The 21,160-nt window shown below is 41.6% G+C and overlaps 2 protein-coding genes across 2 annotated transcripts in view; both read right to left on the minus strand.

The window, feature by feature from the left end:
- The window catches only part of crip3 (cysteine-rich protein 3), a 39,150-nt gene extending 23,858 nt beyond the window's left edge, over window positions 1-15,292 (minus strand). The window contains exons 1-2 of the mRNA XM_017702550.2: window positions 15,189-15,292; window positions 8,745-8,839 (exon numbers count right to left, since the gene is read on the minus strand). Coding sequence (XP_017558039.1) covers window positions 8,745-8,839; window positions 15,189-15,231 — 138 coding nt within the window. The 5' untranslated portion in view covers window positions 15,232-15,292. The remainder of the gene's footprint in view (window positions 1-8,744; window positions 8,840-15,188) is intronic.
- Window positions 15,293-19,278: 3,986 nt separating this feature from the next.
- The window catches only part of acss1 (acyl-CoA synthetase short chain family member 1), a 41,797-nt gene continuing 39,915 nt past the window's right edge, over window positions 19,279-21,160 (minus strand). The window contains exon 14 of the mRNA XM_017702549.2: window positions 19,279-21,085. Coding sequence (XP_017558038.2) covers window positions 20,909-21,085 — 177 coding nt within the window. The 3' untranslated portion in view covers window positions 19,279-20,908. The remainder of the gene's footprint in view (window positions 21,086-21,160) is intronic.

Raw genomic sequence — 21,160 nt, forward strand, 5'->3', positions numbered from 1 at the left:
GTATACAGTACTTAAAGGCTTAGTCTAGCTAAAGAATAGAATAATTAGAAATAACTATGAATACAGTAAACAAGTAAGAATCATATTATTAATTATTATTATTATTATTATCAATCCCAGAGGCCTTGAGCTCCCCTCTCAATACCCATTACCTGCTTTTTGAGGAAACCCTCTCATTGTCCTTTCTCTCACACAGCTATTTAACCCTCCCTGTAGCTAAAAATACAGAAGACATTTGAAATGATTGAGTCTACAATGCCAACCAGAACTACAGGGCACTAAGGTAACGGGGGTGAGCTGACGCATTTACCAGCAAACTCCACCCTGCACACCAAAAACAACCCATCCCTTTATATCCATCAGTGTAACAACAGACGCCGAACAGAAACCGGCAGGAGGGCCGATGAGAAAATAGAGCAAAACTCACTCAAATAAACCGCTGACGATGGGCTCCTCCACCCAGCTAAATAATGCTTATTTCCACAAAATGAAAACTATTTGCCAATTTACAGCTTTTTTTTACAGTTCAGGTTGCCAATTGAACAATTTACAGTAATTTAATGACATTAACTGCATAAACTAGACTGTAATTTATTCAGCAACAACATTATTCAATAACAACTATGAACTATTCTGTAGCTACTATGAATTATTTAGTAACTCCTCAAAATTAATAAGTAGCAATTATGAATGGTTCAGCAACTACTACTGAATTATTCAGTGACTACTATGAATTATTCAGCACCTACTGTTGAATTATTCAGTAATCACTATGAAACTAATATGTGAGTCATGCAGTCATACACTAAGTAATAAAATGATTTCAAGATTGAGCGCAAATGTGTCTGTGTGTGTGTGTCTGTGGTTGTGTGTGTGGTTGTGTGTAAGGATTGTGTTACTGGTCCCTGGCAGTGGATGAGGACTGTCTTTGTCTTCTCTTTTGTAAGGAGCTACAGTAGCGTTTTTCCAAGACACAGACTCTCTGATGTGTGTGTGTGTGTGTGTGTGTGTGTTGTCTTTAAACGTAGCAGCTGTAATAAACAGTTCTTTAGTCTTAAGATGATTGATTGTGTTATGTACCCTGGAATTTCATTGAGGTTAAGAATATTATGATTTACATTTCCTGTTAAAAGATACACAGTCCAGCACTCAAAGAATCTTTTTTCTCCTCCACGCCTAATCTCTCTCTCTCTCTCTCTCTCTCTCTCTCTCTCTCTCTCTCTCTCTCTCTCTCTCTCTAAACCCCCTCCCCTCTCTCTTTCCATCTCCTTTACTCTCCTTCTACACATTCTTATTCTGAACCACATTAAAAATGCCACTCTTCTAATGATCAAATGACGTTTCATGTTCCTCTCTTGGCTTTGAACTTTTGCTATCTGAAACATACAGGAGGTTTAAAGATCCCATCTTTCTTTCCTTTCTATCCTCTGGGAGAGGTCCCAAAGAGTGTGGGATGGACTCATAGCTTATGTAATCTAGTCATGAAAATAAGCAGTCATTTTTCCATAAAATAAACAGTTTAAAGCCATTATGGCAACCCCCACTAACACACACCATCCTGTGTGATTGTATGTTTAAAGGCAAGGAGAAACAGGGGTAAGATCATATTTTGTTAAGACACAATTATAGAGCTACTGTACAACTATGTGCACTGCTATCATAGAGCCTCAGCAACTGCAGTACTGCAATAATAAAAGCTCTCAGCTGTAAAAAGGGCATCTTTAACACTAAAGCTGCATTATACACATTAACCAGGCCGACTAACGGGGAGGCATTGGGTCGTTTGCCTCCCCAAAGCTAAAGGGGGGTGGGCAACGCTCTCCCAATCCAAGCTCAAAGCTCAGGAAAAGCCATGGTTGTCAAACTGCATAGAACAATCTGGAAATGCATTTAACCATAGGGATTTTAAGCTGCAGGGTCGCTAAGGCAACCAGAAACACTGCTGTTTTCCACACGCACGTTTCACTCAAAGAGAGACCTCTGTAAGTCGACACTGCAGCTATTAAATAAAAGACTTACAGGAACAATAACAGTAATTATGAGTGATAAGTCACATCTGCCGCTGACAACGCCCCTCCTCGCCAGCAGAGGTCACTATCGCCTGAATACCGGTTCAGATCATGCACCTGAGTTTAATCAGAAGCCATTTGGTTTAGTATTTTGTAAGGGTTCAGCCTGCACCACCTGCTGCCAGCAGAGGGCGTCAGCAGCAAGGCGCTGTGGACTAATCAGGCTAACCTGACACACCTGGGAGCTCCTCTATTTAAGGAGGCAGCAAACGCCAGTATTTGTCACACCTTTGTAGAGGGGTGACCAGTACGGTACTCAGTGAAAAGAAAAGAAACGAAACGCTACGCTGGAAAGACAAAAGAGGGAAACTGCCCCAAGAACAACTAAGAGCTCAGAAGAAGGCACCAAGGCACCCTGCTAAAGTGTTTGCATTCTGCAAAACCTAAAGCTGACCTTCCTCTCAAAATTGCAGAGGAAGTGTCCTGCTTTCTAATTATCTCTTATTTCACCCTTTTCCAACTAAGCCTTTGTTTGAGCACGCCGGTTGTAGTATTTCCTCCCTTCCTTGAAGGGCTTCAACTGAGACTGCTTGTGCGCCCCAGTGGCGCAGCGGTAACGTCACAGACCGCCGACCTGTACAGCAGCAGTTTGAACCCGGCTCGGAGTTACCCTATTTTTTACTGCGTTAGGCACACGCTCTGTTGTCCCCATATATCTCATTTTCCTTTTTTGCTGGGTTTCAGTTCTGCACTTGGGTCCGCCTCCCCGCAGTCTGGTGTTTTTGGGGACTGTCTACTTAAATAGTGCAGCAGTTACACTTGGGCACCTCAGGTACCATTTAAGTGATACTTTTTTAATCCCAACAAACTGGGAAATTCCACCTCTGCATTTAACCCATCCATGAAAAACACCACATACACACTAGTGAATACACACACTAGGGGGCAGTGAGCACACTTGCCCAGAGTGTGCTCACTTTTTAATAAATTTGACATGTGAATCGATTCGGCATCGTCCGCATCACGATACTTCTAAGAACTGATTTTTTTCTCCCACCCCTACAGTCTACTATTGTTCCTTTTTGATGTGGCTGGCTTTGCCTGGCCATTTTTCTCCACTCTCCTGATCTTCTCAATAAACTGCACTTGACTCCTACCTGGTATGAAGCTCTACACAATACAAGTTTATACAGTACTGTGCGAAGGTCTTAGGCACCCAAGACACATTTTCATAATCTATTTATTTGTGTAGTTTGTGTTTATTTACTAAGAAGTGTTAATATTTGAATAAACATTTATAGAATATTAATGATTTATATTATTTATATACACATACACAAGGATGAAAATGCCTTGTTGATGTGAGAGGTCAGAGGAGAATGGGCAGACTGGTTCCAGATGATAGAAAGGCAGCAGTAACTCAAATAACCAACCACAATCTCTGAGGAATGTTTCCAACACCTTGTTGAAAGTCTGCCATGAAGAATTAAGGCAGTTCTGAAGACAAAAGGGGGTCCAACCTTTTACTAGCAAGGTGTACCTAATAAAGTGTGTGTGTGTGTGTGTGTGTGTGTGTGTGTGATTTTGAGATATATATATATATATATATATATATATATATATATATAATGAGCAAGCCCAGTATTATATGTAGTTAAAAAGCAGCTCCTGGTTTGACCAATCAGTGCTTCAGTAAATTGTGCTCATGATGTAAATGATGATATTGACAAGTCTCTGTGAGGGTGAAAAATATGGACCCAAGAAATTCTTGTTACTTTGTTTTTATGTTTATTTGAATTATGAATGACTTTATTCTAATGTATATTGTGATAAACTCACTGCTGGTCAATTGTTTTAAACGTGCTTAGATGCCTAAAACCTTCACACAGGACTGTAAGATTTGTTAGCTGTAGGCATTGTTTTAAGTAATGTGTTTATATTTATTTAAACCCTGTTTTAAGTTTTGTGGGTTTGTGGGTCAGTTTCAGCTTCTGCTGGGTTTTATGTAACCTTTCCACTGTCAGTCTTCTATTTAATGGATTATTTACAGAATTACCCACCTTGTTCGGTCAGAGAAATTGTATTTTGAGCGGCCTCAATCAGGCTGGTCTATTCCGACTGAGGTGTGTACACTAATGTATTCGGTAACACCTTTTGGATGGTCCACTGTAGATTCTTTGTAAATGTTCAATATATCTTTAATATTCAACTAAATATCCATTAAATGCAACTGATTCTGCAGTTGAGGGTAACTTGGATGGTCCACTGTAGGTGCTTTTGTAAATGCTCAGTTGGCCATTAAGTAATATTCAACTAAATACCCAGTAAATTCAACTGAACTTCAGATTTAGTGTGAAAATGTATTAAAACTAACCCTAAACCTAACCCTCAAGGTAAAACCTACATCTACTCCTAACCATAACGTTGTTGATCAATTGAACCTCACCAGAAATTCTGTTGATAGGTCTCTGTAGAGCTTCTATAGGGGACCAGCCCAACGTGACCATGTATTCTATTTACATCAAGCTATTAGTCTGATTTAACGTCTCATTAGGTGGCATGTAAACGTGGCTAGTTAGAGATTGATCAGTACCATCTCACCAAAATACTTTTGTTGGATTCCCCAAAAACACCCACAGAAATGCTCATCTGGAACTCAAGGAACTCAAGCTCACAGTAAAACACACTGAGATTGGTTCGGGGGACTTACTGTAGCATTCAGCGACGTCTGTCTGGATTTCAGAAGCCAATTTCACATTAATAATCAAACTAAATATTGTGCAGTCTGCAAGAGGGGAAGCAAAGCACAGAGGCCCAGTTTAGATGAATCAAAGCCTTGAAGACCCATCAAGCAAAACCATCCCACTTAGCATGACAGAGAAAAAGTGAGAGGAAAAAGCCAAAGGAGAAAGAGACGGGCTCTCTCCACAGAGGGAAAAGCCTGCTTTTGTTCACGGCCGACCTGGAATCCAGCTCTGAAGCCTTTAACTCCCACTGATCTACTTCTGTAGCTCTGGACTGGACTGGACTCCGTGAATCACTGTTCTATATGGGTCACTGGGTGTGACACAAAGGGCACAGGGATTCCCTTTATTTCCTATCAAATCAGTCTTTAACTGACGAACTCGAGTTAACTCCAACTGAACCGTTTCCACTATAGCTCAGAAAGCAGCCCGTGCTCCCATGAAATGATGCGATGCACAGGCCAGTGAGTGTGACATATAGAGGACATGGCTAAAGAGCACTGGATGTCCCTGTCATAATAGAAATCTATTACTGCGCAAAAATCAGAAAGCACCCTTTTATTTATTTCATTCCTGGTTAAATCTGATCAAAAATATCTCCTGAAAATCGAATGACTGTATATAATGGCCATTTTCGCTGGAAAATGAAAGCTGACCTTTGCACAGTACTGTATATTAGCCTTGCAGCTCCAGTAAAAACTAAATCAAATTTCAGACACAAACACGTCTTGGCTGCTCTATTATATCTGGGATAAGGGGAGAATTGTGTAAATTTTGATTTTTATTTCTAAAAAAATCCTTTAATTCAGCACTAGGGATTTTGCCATTTGCTCAAATTCCTACATTCACAAAGCACAATGGTTTATAACAATAACAGCAAGAATAACACGTTTAAATGCCTAGAAAGTTTCAATATAGGCTACATTTATTTAATCCACTTCAATTTAATTTTATTTAACCTACAAATCGCTGTTGTCGGAAGTAAACCTCCTATCTCCAAAATGGAGAAGGAAAAAACACTTAACGTTAGTTAATGGAACCAGACATTTTCCAAGTCTACACACAATGTAAAGTCGTGGGCTGGAGGTTGGTGCAGTCCCTGTGACCGGAAGGTCACCGGTTCGATCCCCAGCGCCGATAGTACATGACTGAGGTGTCCTTGGAGCAAGACGCCAAACCCCCAACTGCTCCCTGGGCGCTGTGGATGGGGCTGCCCACCGCTTCAGGCAAGTCTGCTCACTAGTGTGTATGTGGGGGTTTCACTTCATAGGTGGGTTAAATGCAGAGGTGAAATTTCCGCATCGTGGGACTAATAAGTATCACTTATTTTAACTTCGCTTAAAGGGCAACAAGTGTTTTCAAATTGTCCAAAACCTGAAAAATGAAGAAAATGGAGATACAAGGTTTTTTTTCCCCCGACTGCAGCGGAATGCAACGGTCATTATCACAAAGCAGCTTTACAAAATCCAGTCTAGCCCCTTTTTTTGAGTGAGCTGAAGGGGACAACAGCAGGAAAAACTCCCTAAGAGCATGAGGAAGAAACAATGAGAGGAACTAGGACTCTAAAGGGGAGCCTGTCCTCCTGTGGACCGCACCGGATAGTGGCAGTAAGGTACAAACAGTTTACATCTTGCACAGGAAAGGATGTTAAAACCTTAAACCCCAAGGGTCTGCAAGCAGGTCCGGTCCACACTTCGGTTCCTCACTCAAAGCACAGATTAGTTTCATAGATGTTCATTTGTAGTAGTTAATGAATAAAAAGTAGAACTCAAATGGCTCAGCTAGTAAATGCTTGCTAGTGTAGTTTTTGCTTGGAGACAGCGGTGGAACAGTCATATTAAGACCATGTAGGCAGGAGGAGCTCATCAGCTTTGTGATTGAGGGGGCTGCTTACGTAAACGCTACCCAAAATTGAAGCCCAGTCTACAGCCCAGCAGGCCGAGGTGTTGCCCACTACACTAGACCAATAATCGTAATAACCAGCTAATGGCACTTACCCTGTTTAATAAGATCCTGTAAACCACACCAGTCCGACTCCAGCACCGAGGAGCCACAGCACTGCAGATGTCAGCTGTCTGCCTCACTCAACACACTTGATTCAGCTTACTAGCTAATTGGCAAGGCCTACAGGGGCTGACTAGGCCCTTTTCACGCTTCTGTATTCAATGCTGTGGAAGTCATCACAGCAGAGAAAACATTACAGCAGCAGTTCATTTGACGCTTATTTTTACATCCTTATTAAATGCTGTAACGACATTTGTTTGGTGGAACAGTTTTCATTTACAGGGCACGGGGCACTTGAGGTCTACCTGAGAATTACCTGCATGATTACAAAGGTAAGTTAATGACCTCATGTCAAGTTACCCAACAAGGTTGGCTAAAGTTAGCTGTCCAATGTTACGTTTACTACAATACGATCAACGTTTTGCAGTGCAGTTAATGTAAACTGTTGTACCTCGTTGTCTTTTGGCTATATTTTGTGTGTTTACATTTCCCCTTTTCTACAGTGCTGTCCAGTGTTGTAAATAACTACCACCTGGCCAGTGTTCTGGTGTAAACTACCCAACATGACCATGTTTAACGCTTTCAGTGTGTGAGCAGTCAGGTCACTAATCGTCACTGTCGGGCAAAAACCTTGTCCAACTTAAGCTTACAGGATAAAATGAATAAATAATAGAAGTTGAGTGGTAAAGGGCAGCTGGTATTTTCAAATCAAGTAGAAAAATGAAAAGCACCAAAAACGGAAATCAAGCAAATGAAGTCGATTGTGAAACATTCAGGTAAATACCTTAAGGATGTAAAAATCTGCCAGTTCTCTACATGTTTTACAGTGCAAGTGCACTGACGCAAGGCTGACTGGTTTCTGAATTTGCCGATTTTTTTTTTTTTTTTTTTGTTTTGTTTTGTTTTTGCCCCCCTGCTCATGAGTTTCATGTCTAGGGATAATATTTCAACCGAGAAGAATAAAACTGTTTTGCTTGATTCTAGGGATAAGTTTCCAAAAATAAACTGCGGTGAATTTATATTTTTTATATATATATGATCTGACCTGCTCAGAGAAAACTGCTGCTGCTTCACATGAGTTTTGTTCGTTTTGTATCATTTTGTGTATGTTTTGATGTTTTTCTGCTGGCTGAGGAGCCATCGCATCCACCACTATAGCTGCAGAGAGTGACTTTGCCCTGTGGTTCACTGGCTTTTTGGGCTGGCTGCTTGAGCAATACTGTAACTGTGTGGGTGCTTGGGCAACGCTTTATTATGGTTGCATGGCTGAATGAGCCGAATGCTTGCAGTTACTAGACTGGCTTGACTGTTTGTGCTCGGCTGCATGAGCAACACTAGGTCACAGCTATGGAGCTGCTTGAGCAAAGCGGTCCTATTCATGGCTAAGAACTTTTACCAGGCTTTTCCTGGGAGCCTGTGTGATGCTACTGTAGTTGAGAGGCCCCCCTGTGCAGAGATGGACCTTTCCCTGCAGCCAAGGACCCTTAACAGGCCAGCTACACTGCATGTGTGTGTTTCTTATGGTTTATGTATCCTTACAAATTAAACTCATTAATATTATCATTATTACAAAAGACACTATAAATGAGGATTTTGTGTACATTCTCGTTCATAAATGGCTCTGCTGCTGTACCGTCTTCACAATATATGCAGAGGGTCCATGCAGAATATTATACAAGAGAAATTGCTAATCTCTGTAGACCTGTTGGCCTGGAAGGACCTCGGTTTGACATGCCGGTCCTAACAGTGGTCAGTTCATTTGTGCCTCTGGCTTGAGAAGTAGGGAAAATGAGTGTACTGGCCCAACGCCAAGTTATATTGTTAACATGACCGAAACATCATGATGATACGGCCTGCTCAACATGCCTGACGCTCGATTCCTCTTGTTGACTTCTGACTTTGGGGCAGTGGAGTCACTGTGCTGCCCCTCTGCCCCACTCATTATGCATTCCCCTTTACGGTTGGGTATCTGCCTTAAACGCCTTACCTCAGCATGGCCTCCAGGAGACAGAATCTTATTACAGCGTTCACATTTCAGGCAGAATCGGTGCCAGTTCTTCCCCAGAGAGCTCACCTTCTCCGCTAAAACGGAAACAGGGAGGGAGAAATTAGAGAAAATGGGAGAAGAGAGGGCAAAAATGTGGCGGAGTGGGTGAAATTTGAAGAGGATAAAGAGAGATCGAGATGGAGAACATGAAGGGGAGAGAGAGAGTGAAACAGGAAGGGAGGGAGTGAGACAGAGAGGGGGGAAAAGAGAGTGAGAGTGGCAAGGTATCACTTGATCTGAATAAGTGTAGGCAGTGTTGAAATATACAGGAGTGAAGGGAAGTCTAGGCGAACTCAACACTCGCCGAGCTGTAGTAGAAAATCCTGCCCTGCATAAATTACCATAGTATCACTACAGCATTACATAACCCAGCTAGCCACAACAAGCAGCAGGACTGCTTTGAAAGCGGCAGCCTGTCGCACCTCCAAGGCACCGGATTAAGGTACCATTGCGATGTAGGTTTATTCCAGACGTCTTTCTCCCAGGAACCTCTTCCTGTGGCAGGAAACGGAATGTGGGTTGAAATATTTGTTCACATTCTTGAGTCCTTCTTTGAGGCGTGATCTCTGGAGATGTGCTGTCTGAACTCTGCTCACCACAGCATACATCACACATACATCACCTCTCCAGTTAACACGCACGGGGCGCTACCTGCTACTGTGATGCCACTCGCTGTGCCCCTCACACTGCCACGCTGATGCGACTCCGCTAGGTCTTTACTCGCTGTGCTGCCTCACGCCACTCGGTGTAAACGCAGCGAATCCTTTGCTTTATTTCTGCTCTCGTCCTTTAACTCGCGTCTAGTTTCTGTAAGTTTATGTGAAACTGTGTCTTTCTGCTGAAACACTGGAATTTTCCTTCCGGATCAATGAAGTTCTCTTTTTCTTTGTCTCTCTCTTTGTCTTTTCTTTATCTCTTTCACTCACTCATTATTTCTCTTTCTTACCGTCTTTTCTTTCTTTCCATCTTTCTTTGTCTCTGTCTTTTCTCTTTCTCTCTTTCTTACGGTCTTCTTTTCTTTTGTCTTTCTTTCACTCATTCCTTGTTTCTTTCACTCATTCATTCCTTCTTGCTATGTCTTTCTTCCTTTCTCTCTCTTCCTGTCTTTCTTTCTTTCTTTGTCTTTTCTCTCTATTTGTTCTGTCTTTTTTTCACTCACTCACTTTGTCTTTTTCTTTCTTCTCTCTCCTTTCACTCACCCCTTCATTCTATCGCTCATTCATTCTTTCTTCTTGCTTTCCGTCTTTCTTTCTTTCTTTGTCTCTCTTTCTGTCTTTTCTCTTCATTTCTCTTTTCTTTTTCTTTCATTCCGTCTAACAACCTCTTATGCTTGTGGATATATTTCGGTTTTTCTCTCTGAATTTCACGCCCAAATCACAAGGCATATTATTCAGTAACTGGATGAAATAAGTCATTTTTTTTTTTAGGAAAACTTCCCCTCAAATTAACAGAAATGCTTTATGATCATAAACATATTGCCATATGCTTACAATTTACTGCTGAAAGCCAAAAATCGTGGAACCCTCTTAGTGTGTGGATCACTGAAGAGACGCCATCTGAGATCCAGTTTGTAGCTCAGATTTGTAAAGAAAAGTCAACTTTCAGTGAAGCTCAGCTTCTTCTGTTTATAAAGCTTTCACATTACACTACGCAGCTACTGACTGGAAATAAGACCGTTACATCTCTCATGACTCCCACCTTCTGAACGTAGCTTATGAAATATGAATCTAAGCTATGAAGAACCTGACAAAGTGCGTTTGGAGTTAAAAAGCTTAAGACTGGCTAGTACTCCTGCATATCTAGGTGAAATACTGCTGGAACCTTGGAACCTAGCTGAGAACCAGCCACTAGGAACTCCACTAGCTGTGATTAATTCATGAGAAGATCCCCTCATAGACAGAAACGAACCCACGACAACTGGGTGCAAATATTCAAGAGACTGCCAACCACTGAGCACTCGGTGCTCATTAAAGTAATTATAATTACTGTTATTGTTTGTTGATGACAGTTCACAAGGCCTGCGCTGTAATTACACGCACGCCAAGCAGGGAGAACCCGGCTCTGTTCAGCGCGTTTGGTTTAAAACTATAATTACAGATGTTCACTTCACCAAACACAGCGTACAAGAGCTTTACTTTAATTTATTAGTTTGTGTGTGTATCTGTCTCAGCCCCTTTCATCCAGACAAAAAACAACAATTAAACAAATGTGGTATTAGTATAATGGGTCCGAACACTTCATCGTGTATTGTGGCCCCACTGTTCAGGCCTGATTGGGCGCTTCTGTCTTTGTAAACAGCATTTAGGCACTTGCATAAGATCTGCGTCTGAAGGCGTCCTTGGGAAGCTGTGTTGTGTGTCAAAGTGTTTAGCTTGCCAAAAAACCAGCAATTAAACTGCGTTACGTCACAATGTGCCGTGGCACTACTTGGCAGGAGCTCATGCTTTCTCTGAGAGACTTGCAAAACAAAGCGTGTACACACTTCTTTATCAGAGTGTAGCGTGTGATTCATTCATAAACAGAAAGCCTCAATGTAAGATGGAGTTTTTAAACACTGTGTCCACTCTTAGACACTCCCACCTTGTAGATGTAAAGTCAGAGACAACAGCTCATCTGCTGCTGCACGGTTTGTGCTGGTCATCCTCTAGTCCCTCATCAGTGGTCACAGGACGCTGTTGGCTGGATATTTTTGGTTGGTGGACTATTCTCAGTCCAGCAGAGACACTGAGGTGTTTAAAAACTCCAGCAGCACTGCTGTGCCTGATCCACTCAGACAAGCACAACACACACTAACACACCACCACGTCAGTGTTACTGCAGTGCTGAGAATGACCCACCACTAAAATGATATTGCCTGCTATGTGAGGGTCCATGGGGGTCTTGACCAATGTACATATATCTCAAATGTTGAAATTTTTTTTTGTATTAAGATTGAATTTCCTTACACCCTCAATCACAGAGCACTGACTGCGTGCAGTCATTATTTCATAACACTCCCATTTCATGACACGGCTGAAAAGTGCACATCCACGAGTTACTTTGGCCTCTGTGTCCAAACAAATGTCAACAGTACAAATGTTTAAAGCAAACACACTCTTTATACTCCGATCGGCTACTGACCTCGGACCCTGTCTACCCCTTACCAAGCTATGGGCCTGGCTGCGGTTTCATCACACACTTCTGTAGCCTAAGGAAAGTTCCATTAGTTGGCACTGAGGTCCCTGTGGTTAATGAGTAGTACGCCTGAGCATGTAACAAGCCTGGAATGTAAGGGGTTAAAAATAGGGGCACTTAGTCTTTAGATAAAGCCACTTATTACAAAACCATCTCTTCAATTCTGAATCGAGTCGTGGGATCCTCTGCGACTTAGACACATTTCAAAATGGCGATAACTTTGAAAAGTGATAAATAACTCTGGAAGCTGTCCTATTGACTTAGATGAGGTGCTAAACTTCACCACTTTCTAACAGATAAACATGCAGATCAGGGACGGTTCTGGTGTCCTTTGTGTTCCACTGTGTTGTCATTCTATAGCTAAACACATCATGTGAACACAAAATGTGAAAAACGCCACGTCTGAATGCTTCTACTCAAAAAATAAAAGAAATAATAGGGACGACTAAGGCCCGATCCCATTTCACCCCTTGGCCCTACCACTCAGCCCTCTGTTTTGCTGGTTTGCGTCTAGGGGTGGGGTGTCTGAATTCTTGTTGAGATAGAGGGGTAGGGCAAAGTGTTGGGGCTACGTGACCCTCCAAACGGAGGTTTTTCAGATGCGCACTACAAACAGAGTGCTTTCAAAAAAAGAAAAACCGGCAAGAAGAAAAAAAGGCCAAAGAAACCCACAAATGTGAGAATTTTCTCTACTCAAAACTGTTTTATCTTAGTTTAATGTGGTTTCAGTGGATTTTGGTCGTTGTTCTTCATAACAAGTATAAAAAATTTGCTAATAGCATGTTAATGTCTCAGTAGTTATCTAGCTAACTTTCCCGTTCCACCTTAAACAATCCAGCAGTTCTGACACATGAAGCTCCAGAATGTAACAGCTGCACCGTTTAAGGTGGAACGGGAAAATTTTAACTAGAATCTGGAGAATATCTGCCTTCAGCTTCATATCACTGAAGAATTGAGGGGGGGTGATTGATAAATAATTGCCCCCCTCTTTGAAGGCGTATGAGCCCTAAATGTAACTAAAGCCCAGCAGTGAGGAGCAGAACTTATCCTCCTCTGCTGTCCCTGCAGACGGGCAGGGTCGCCTACAGAGCAGCGCTGGTAGCTGATAATGAAGCAAAGCTCTTCTTTATTTGAGGTTTGTCCCATTTCATAGGGCAAGACTTCAACCACTGCCCCTTGTAACTCAGTTCCAAGGGGTAGGGGTAAAAAGAAGAAATGGGATTGAGCCTAAAACTGTGAATACTAAAAATAAAAAATAGTGGGGAATAATGGGTGTTACTGGCACTCTCCTTCTCCTAGACTTGGCTAGTAACCCACAACAGGCCTATGAATAAAATCATAGTATAAATCACAGTCGATCCTCTAGAACTGGAATAAAAAGTGACCGTAATACCTCAACCCAGAGCAACGGTTGTGTAGCCTAAACATTAACCATTTTCACATTGTATTTGGACATGTGCAGCATTAAAACCATCACTGTTTGTCTGTCCACTGCAGTGACCAGACCGCATTCCTGAGGTGTCCTTCACACATTCCTATCTATGCAGGGTATTTAAAATTACTTCTGGATTGTGGCTAAATTGTCCTGTCCTGTGCCACACTTAACCCAACACCAAGTTTAATCTCTCTCAGGAACCAAAACAGATATTTTATGCTCAGTATCTTTTTATCTCAGCCAAACGTCCCCACAACGTCATCATTGTTTGTTTTGCACAGCTCTGGGGACATCTGGTCCCCACAAAGGGCTAAATACACACCACACAGACACTCACACACACATTCCAAACTGGGATTTCACTCAAGCCAGACAGAGCTTGAAACGAGGCTTAAAGGGGAATTCCACCAATTTTTCAAAATTTCTGAATAATTCAGTCTTTGAGATGTAAAGAGAGTCATTCAGAGTGGCTTGATGAGAAATGGCTCACTGTGGAGAAACCAGTCGACTCAGATTTCTTTACAGTGCTGGTGATGGGAACCAGGGGTCACCAAGGGTAGATCATAAATACAGCCACTTTGTTTACCATCCGAAAACCACCAGTGAGCCTGTGCCCAGCTTTTCATACCTGATGATGATGATGATGATGATGATGATGATTGTAAAACAGTCTGAAATCTGAATATGAAATACTCTCAAGATATGAAAAGGTTTCTTTGGGGGTCTATCAATGTATCCATCCATCACAAATAGATTAAAACGAAGTGATTTAAAACATTTCAGACCAAAGTTTTCCCATAAAACAATGTCTCAGACATCAGGCTGAGACTCCATAACCCCTTCATGTCATAGCTTTCTGCGAGGCGTTGAACTCTTCAGACGTCTGGTTCCCATCACCACCACTGTGAGAAATTCTGTCAGCTCTGACTCGGAAGGGTTCTCTAAAACGGAGCAGTTCACATCAAACCACTATGAAAGGCTTTGTCTACGTCTTAACCGCTGAATTCTGTAGGATTTGGGGTCGTTTTCCTTTAAGTTGGCTTCTTATTCGACATGTTCACTTCTTAATTTTCCGTTCCACCTTAAACTCTGCAGCCGTTACTCTGGGCGCCTAGACCTGAACTCAGACTGAGACGCCAGAGTGTAATTTAAGGTGGAACGGAAAATTCGAATGAGAACGTGTCGAATAAGAAGCCAACTTAAGAAATAGAACCAGCTTAATAAAAACAGACAATTACCGACAAAATAAGAAAACCAGAGACTTAAATTAAGCTAAAGTTTAAATCGAGGTGAGCCGTTAGCGTTAGCATCTTCCCTCAGACTCGCACTAAAACCGCGAGTCCGGTTGAACCTGAAACCGGTATTAGCAAGACTTTATTCGTTTACACCAAAACTCTGAGGGGTATTTACAAGCTTAGGGCTTCCCTAAAACCACCACCTCGTCCTCTTTTCACTTTTATCCATGAATCTTTAATATTTATGCCTCCGACTGGTACAAGCGTCTCCCCGACAAACCTGGGACCGTTAAGAGTGACGGGTCAGTTGGGCTAACTAACACAAACAGCGCAGCCCAGAGCTTAAAATGAAGTGACTTAAAAACGAACAAATACGTGTTTTAAGTCCAATTCATGGCTTTTGCGAACCTCGGCAGTTTTTACGTTACTCAAATAGCTCCTGTTAGCTGTCAGCTTCATTTGCTCTAAGCCGCTGACTGAAACTGTACACACACTCGGTCACAGTTAAACGTGCAATATGCCGCTGTGAAGATCTCTTACCGAAAAACACCGGCTTTTCGCATCTTGGGCACTTGGAGGTCATTCTTAAGGATGGAGTAGCCGCTGACTGCCACGCAGACTCAGGCTCGTTCACTTCTGCGGCCACCGAGATGATCCAACTTTAAAAAGCCGCGTAGGACCCGCCCCCGCTCACTCTACACGCTCTGATTGGTTGACGAGGCATCAATCAAAGCCGTTTAGTATCTTTAGACCATTCATGTCCTTATCCTCATACATACAGTTCTACAGTTACAGACTGTAGTCCATCTGTTTCTCTGATACTGTTACCCTGTTCTTCAGTGGTCAGGACCCCCATGGACCCCCACAGACCAGGTACTATTTGATTGGTGGGTCATTCTCAGCACTGCAGTAACGCTGACATAGTGGTGGTGTGTTTAGTGTGTGTCAGACACAGCAGTGCTACTACAGTTTTAAACACCTCAGTGTCGCTGCTGGACTGAGAAAAGTCCACCAACCAAAAATATCCAGCCAGTAGTGTCCTGTGACCACTGATGAAGGACTCGAGGATGACCAACACAAACTGTGCAGCAGCAGATGAGCTGTCGTCTCTGACTTTTCTACAAGGTAGGAGTGTCTAATAGAGTGGACAGTGAGTGGACACAGTGTGTAAAAACTCCAGCAGCACTTCTGTGTCAGATCCACTCGCACCAGCACTACCACACCACCACCATGTCAGTGCTACTGCAGTGCTGAGAATGATCCAAATAGTGCCTACTCTGCGGTGGTCCTGTGGGGGTCCTGACCACTGAAGAACAGGGTGAACGGGGACTAACACAAAAGGCAGAGATCTGGAAATAGCCAACTTGGAGCTATGAGTCTGAAAGGACCACCCCAGTGTCCAGACCTCAGTATCACTGAATGTGTCTGGGATTATTTGTCTTGCGAGAAGCACATGCAACCAACTTCCAAGACTGAACTTTGGAGCTGTGGAAAAATATCCATGCAGATTTCTTTGAAAACAAAACAGGACTTTTGTACAAGTACTGAATGTAAAGTGTGCATATGTAGTTTATAGAGTGTAGTGGTTGGTTGGTGTAGTGGGTAACACCTCTGCCTTCTATGCTATAGATTGGGGTTCAATCCCCCGCCTGGGTAACTCGCCCTACACTATAGCAATAGGAGTCCTTGGGCAAGACTCCCAACACCACCTTCACCTCCCTGTGCAAAATGATAGAGTTGTAAGTCACTCTGGATAAGAGTGTCGGCCAAATGCCATAAATGTAAGTGGTGTATATTGATCTGGAACATAAACAGTTGGTTTATTCACAGTGAACAGCAGTAAGTCATAACATGGAGAAAAATAATAATACATGTTACATTTGAAAGTGTCTGTCTATTTATAGTATATTTCCTGCATAAAACAACCATGAACAGCTGCTTGACCACAGAGATGGTCACCACTTTTTCACAATTTTATTCTGTAGGCTAATTACAAATTGTTTGAATATCATAATATCATATATGACTAGTTTATATGTATTTGCAACAGAATTGGCTTTACATTACTGAAACCAGTGACTTCAAACTGAATCTGTGGGCTAAACAGAAAAGACTAGAGGCTAAATCTTCTATTACAGCAGATTTAAATAAAGACACATCACTCACACTGAAATAATAACGTTGATGGCCAATTCTACTACAGTGGTACTTCTGTCACAGTGCTGCCCCCTGGAGTTCAAAGAGCATCGTTGTTTGTAGATTTCAAAACAGTATATCAGAAGCCACCCCCCCCAGTTTCTTATGAGCTATATCAGTATACACGTTACTGTTTTTGATGTATATTAAAATTATTGCCGTACAAATTTTGCCTGTACTTAAAGAAGGCTTTGACTTAGAATTTGTAATTATAAAATAAAAGTCATCGCTTCACCAGGACTCATGTGTAGAGCTTAGTTAGATCATCATGGTAACATTTTTACTTTTTTCTTTTTTTTAAATAAGTGTGCGACACTTAGTAGAGGTATTAATTGAACTGCCACACTTCTGCATCTGTAGATACACCCTGAGGCACAGTGTCCTCTATCTACAGTCCTTTTCTGTGGTATTTAAGGCGTTACACCTACGGACATCAACAACTTGAGCATCATTTTGAAGAACCAAAATATTGTAGAATCCAGCGGCATTTCCACATGAACACGGTGTGACACGGAATGCTTTAAAACTGGGCTAACAGTTAGCAAACAGTTCTCAGGGCCACAGAACCATTTGGTAGGATTATTATTAATTATTTTTAATGATGTAGCTGTTCTGTGATTTAGTTCTATGGCTGTGTCAGTATCGTACTGCATCCTGCTGCATGATTTCAAACTTGAAAACAATCAAATAAACGGCAAATAAATGAAAGTAGTGCACAATTTTAAACCCATCATTCAACAAACGTAAAGGTTTCACATCATCTCATCAATTTTTTTTATATTAAATGGTGCTGATTAGCAGTGGTACCCAAATCATGTACTTGAGTTAAAGTAGAGAACCCCAAGGTAAAATATCACTCCAGTAAAAGTAGAAGTTTCTCCCTTTAGACCTCCAATTGAGTAAAAGTACTAAAGTATTTACCTTCAAATGTACTTAAGTATAAAGTAAAAGTACTAAAAGAGTAATTCTGGCTCTGATCTGGTCCTGTTATCATTTTTATAACCAGACTGGCTTCATGAACTCATTTCAGGTGAAAGTCCTCCAGCGTCTCTCTTGGTAAACCAGTCTTTTAATAGAACGTCATTAATTAGTGACGCTGACGTCTATTAAAATGATCAGAAGCACAAAACACTGAAGGTAAACAGTTTCCATCAGGGAGAACCGAGTGGCTCTGAAATCACTTTTTACACACAAGCAAAGTTTCAGATTTCTTTACAACTTAGTTCCAAGTTTAAGTTGAATAAAAACTGGCTTTAAACTCAGGATCACAGATGAGCTCCTTTACTATGTTGATCTGTAGGCGTCTGTTCATAAACATAAACCAGCCCAAACTCATTTACTATAAAATGAAATGGTGTTTGTAGAAATTCAGAAAAAAGCCGCGTCAGTCTCGACTGCATATGTGGACATATTTCTATATTGAGCTCTATTTACACAAAGTTAGGTTAGTTCATCATTTATGTTGAACAGACTCTCCCAAAGTTTTACGCTGCTGCGCTGACGTTGAACCGCGTGCTGCACTGGGTCGGTCTGACCAACAGGTCAAAACCAGCTCTAAACAAAGTGACCGCTGGGCCCTGATTGGTGCTCTGGCTTTGCGCTTCTTTCGTTTTTACATGTTACGTTTTTATACACACAGAAACCAAAAGGAACGACAGATTTCTCAAAATGTAGGAGGAAAAAGTCGGATATTAAACTCTGAAATGTAGTGGAGTGAAAGGAAAAAGTCGCCCAGAACGGAGAAACTTCAGTACAGATACACCAAAAAATACTAAAGTACAGAAACTAATTACATTTACTGAGTTACTGTCCACCACTGCTAACTAGTACGCATTAACTTAGCTAGCATGCTGTCCACTCTGCTCACCACAGAACAGGTTCGATTCTGACTAACAAAAGCTTTACTGACACTAATTTAGATCGGAATAACTCGGATCTGAGGAAGCTGAGCGGCTGGTGTTTGAGAGCTAGCTAGCTAAACTAATGCTAGTCGGCTCTTCTGTCCTAGCTAACTCCAGCGCTAATGCTAATGTGGCTGGTTATCCGGCTACAAGTGAAACCCACGGCAGTGCAGGCCGTTTCAGTCACCAGGGCTCAAATAACACCTGGTAAAGGGGATAAAGAAGATAAGAGCTCGCCGAAAGACTGGAGTTGGAGTGACAGACGGAATCAATCCCGTTTGTGGTGGATGGCGGTGCTACAAATGGAAATCGAAACCGAGAGAAAAGCCCAGAGAACCATTTGGCTCGATAGTGGAAAAGTGGCCATACCGTTCTTGTGACATCACATTATTTCTGACCTCTTCTAATGTCCGATCACTACTAGCCAGCCAAAATATCACCTGTGCAAAACACCAAAGCTTGTGTGCCAAAAGGGGAAAAGCCATGACACCTTGTTTCAGCTATAAATGAAAAAATTACACAAAGAGCACATGGACTTAGAAAAAGACATTCACATTTAATTTATACAAGCAAGAGTGGAAAAGCATTAGAAATACTGATGCGATGTTCCTGACACAACCTGACCTGCTGAGATCATAATACATGGACCTTGGTTGAACAGTTCCATCTTCTGTATAGAACCGAAGGAGCAAATCGCCGCTGCAGGAACAAAACCTTGGATCTATTTTGTTTTTTTTTTCTTTTACATAATTATAAAACATAAGCTGACCTGTCCACAGCGTAAAAAGGTCTAAAATTACTCCCAAAAATATGTTTACATTAAAGCCTTTGTAACTTTTAATGTAAGTTATTCTTCTCCTGTAAAACTACCATTTCAGAGATACAAAGTTCCAATAGCGATTAAATATAATTCTACTCATGATCGCAATTTCAACATATTTTATTATTACACCCGGACGATTTTCTGAGACGTGGCAATTCAGCTCAATAAGGCACAAGAACGCTTTGGATGGTTAAAATATTCCCTGTTTTATCACCTAAAGAAGCCCATCTTCTCTCCGACTCTGTCTTCTCTTTAATTCACAACCGACTTCCTAAAAGCAGACTGCATTCTGTACACCTGACAGTATCCAAAACCAGGCTAGGTTGGCCCAGTTCTGCAGGATTTAGTGTTTTATCTGCTCTAATACCACAATTCAGCTAAAGATCAACCACTTTATGACCTGAACCAAGTGGCTTTGAGCAGATTTGGACTTCACTGACATAAAAAGGCGTAATGGCACATTAGCATATCAGTACTGTAAATTTCACACTGTTCAAAATGTTATTGAGCGCTGCAAACAGGGCCGTTACGATTAATCGTTTAAAAATATCACTTAAAAAATGACCCTTTCAAAGAACTGGCGATAATTAATTGGTGGTTTGTATGATGATAATGTATGTGTTTAATTCTCCTACTGGAAACCCATTTATAAAATCGTACGCAAAAAAAAAAAAAAAAAAACCCACCCAGGGTCATAAATGATATGATTTTCCCAAAGAAAGTAAATGACCACATCCTCAGAGAAGAGGACACACTTAAATATGGCATTTTTCTGCAAATTTTAGTGCATAATTTCTATCTTTTTGCATATTGGGGAGAAAAACCCATATCTGAAATGAGCCCCAGAGCATATTTTCTATTTTATTTGTTTCCATAATATATTAAAGTCAGCAAATAAACAGTAATTGAGCATGAAAACGTGCAGAAGTGTGTTCGCCGTAGATGTGGCCACTTTTTTTTCAACAAAATAGGGGATTTGGGGGGAACGCAAACTCTTGCATAGGACTGCATTTGTGTCACAGTGTTTTCAAGTCACTTTTTTTTCCCCAAAAAAGGTATTTTGGGATGTCGGACAGGGTGTGCATGGTTTGTTATTGTTCAGTCAGTTCCATTTCTCTTGTAAAGGCTCAGTTACTGAATGACTAGCATAATTAACACTGGCGATCCCAGTCAGAAGCACCAGCGTTGGTTAATTTAACACCTACACTGAACATCTGAGGCCTGTGAATGAAATTACTGCATTTCTTCCCTTGATCATGTTCCTCAAACACCCTGTGGACCATCTGTTCACATGATTTTCATATGGTTTACACATCATATTAAGGAATGCTCTAACATTTTCACGCCTTGGCTGACTGGCTGCTGTAACGTTTATGTGCCTGGACGATCTCTGTGACGACGGAAGGGTCATCTAAAGTGGAGACATCTCCAAGACTGTCTGCTTGATCCATGGCAACCTTCCGGAGTATCCTCCTCATGATCTTTCCCGAACGTGTCTTCGGAAGTCGCTTTACCACCTGAGATGCAAGGACATGGAAGAGATGTTTCAAGCGCTGGTCTTAAAAACTAGGGTTTGTTAAGGGTTCTTTAGT

This window comes from Pygocentrus nattereri, chromosome 10, assembly GCF_015220715.1.
Source record: "Pygocentrus nattereri isolate fPygNat1 chromosome 10, fPygNat1.pri, whole genome shotgun sequence".
Classification (NCBI taxonomy): Eukaryota; Metazoa; Chordata; class Actinopteri; order Characiformes; family Serrasalmidae; genus Pygocentrus; species Pygocentrus nattereri.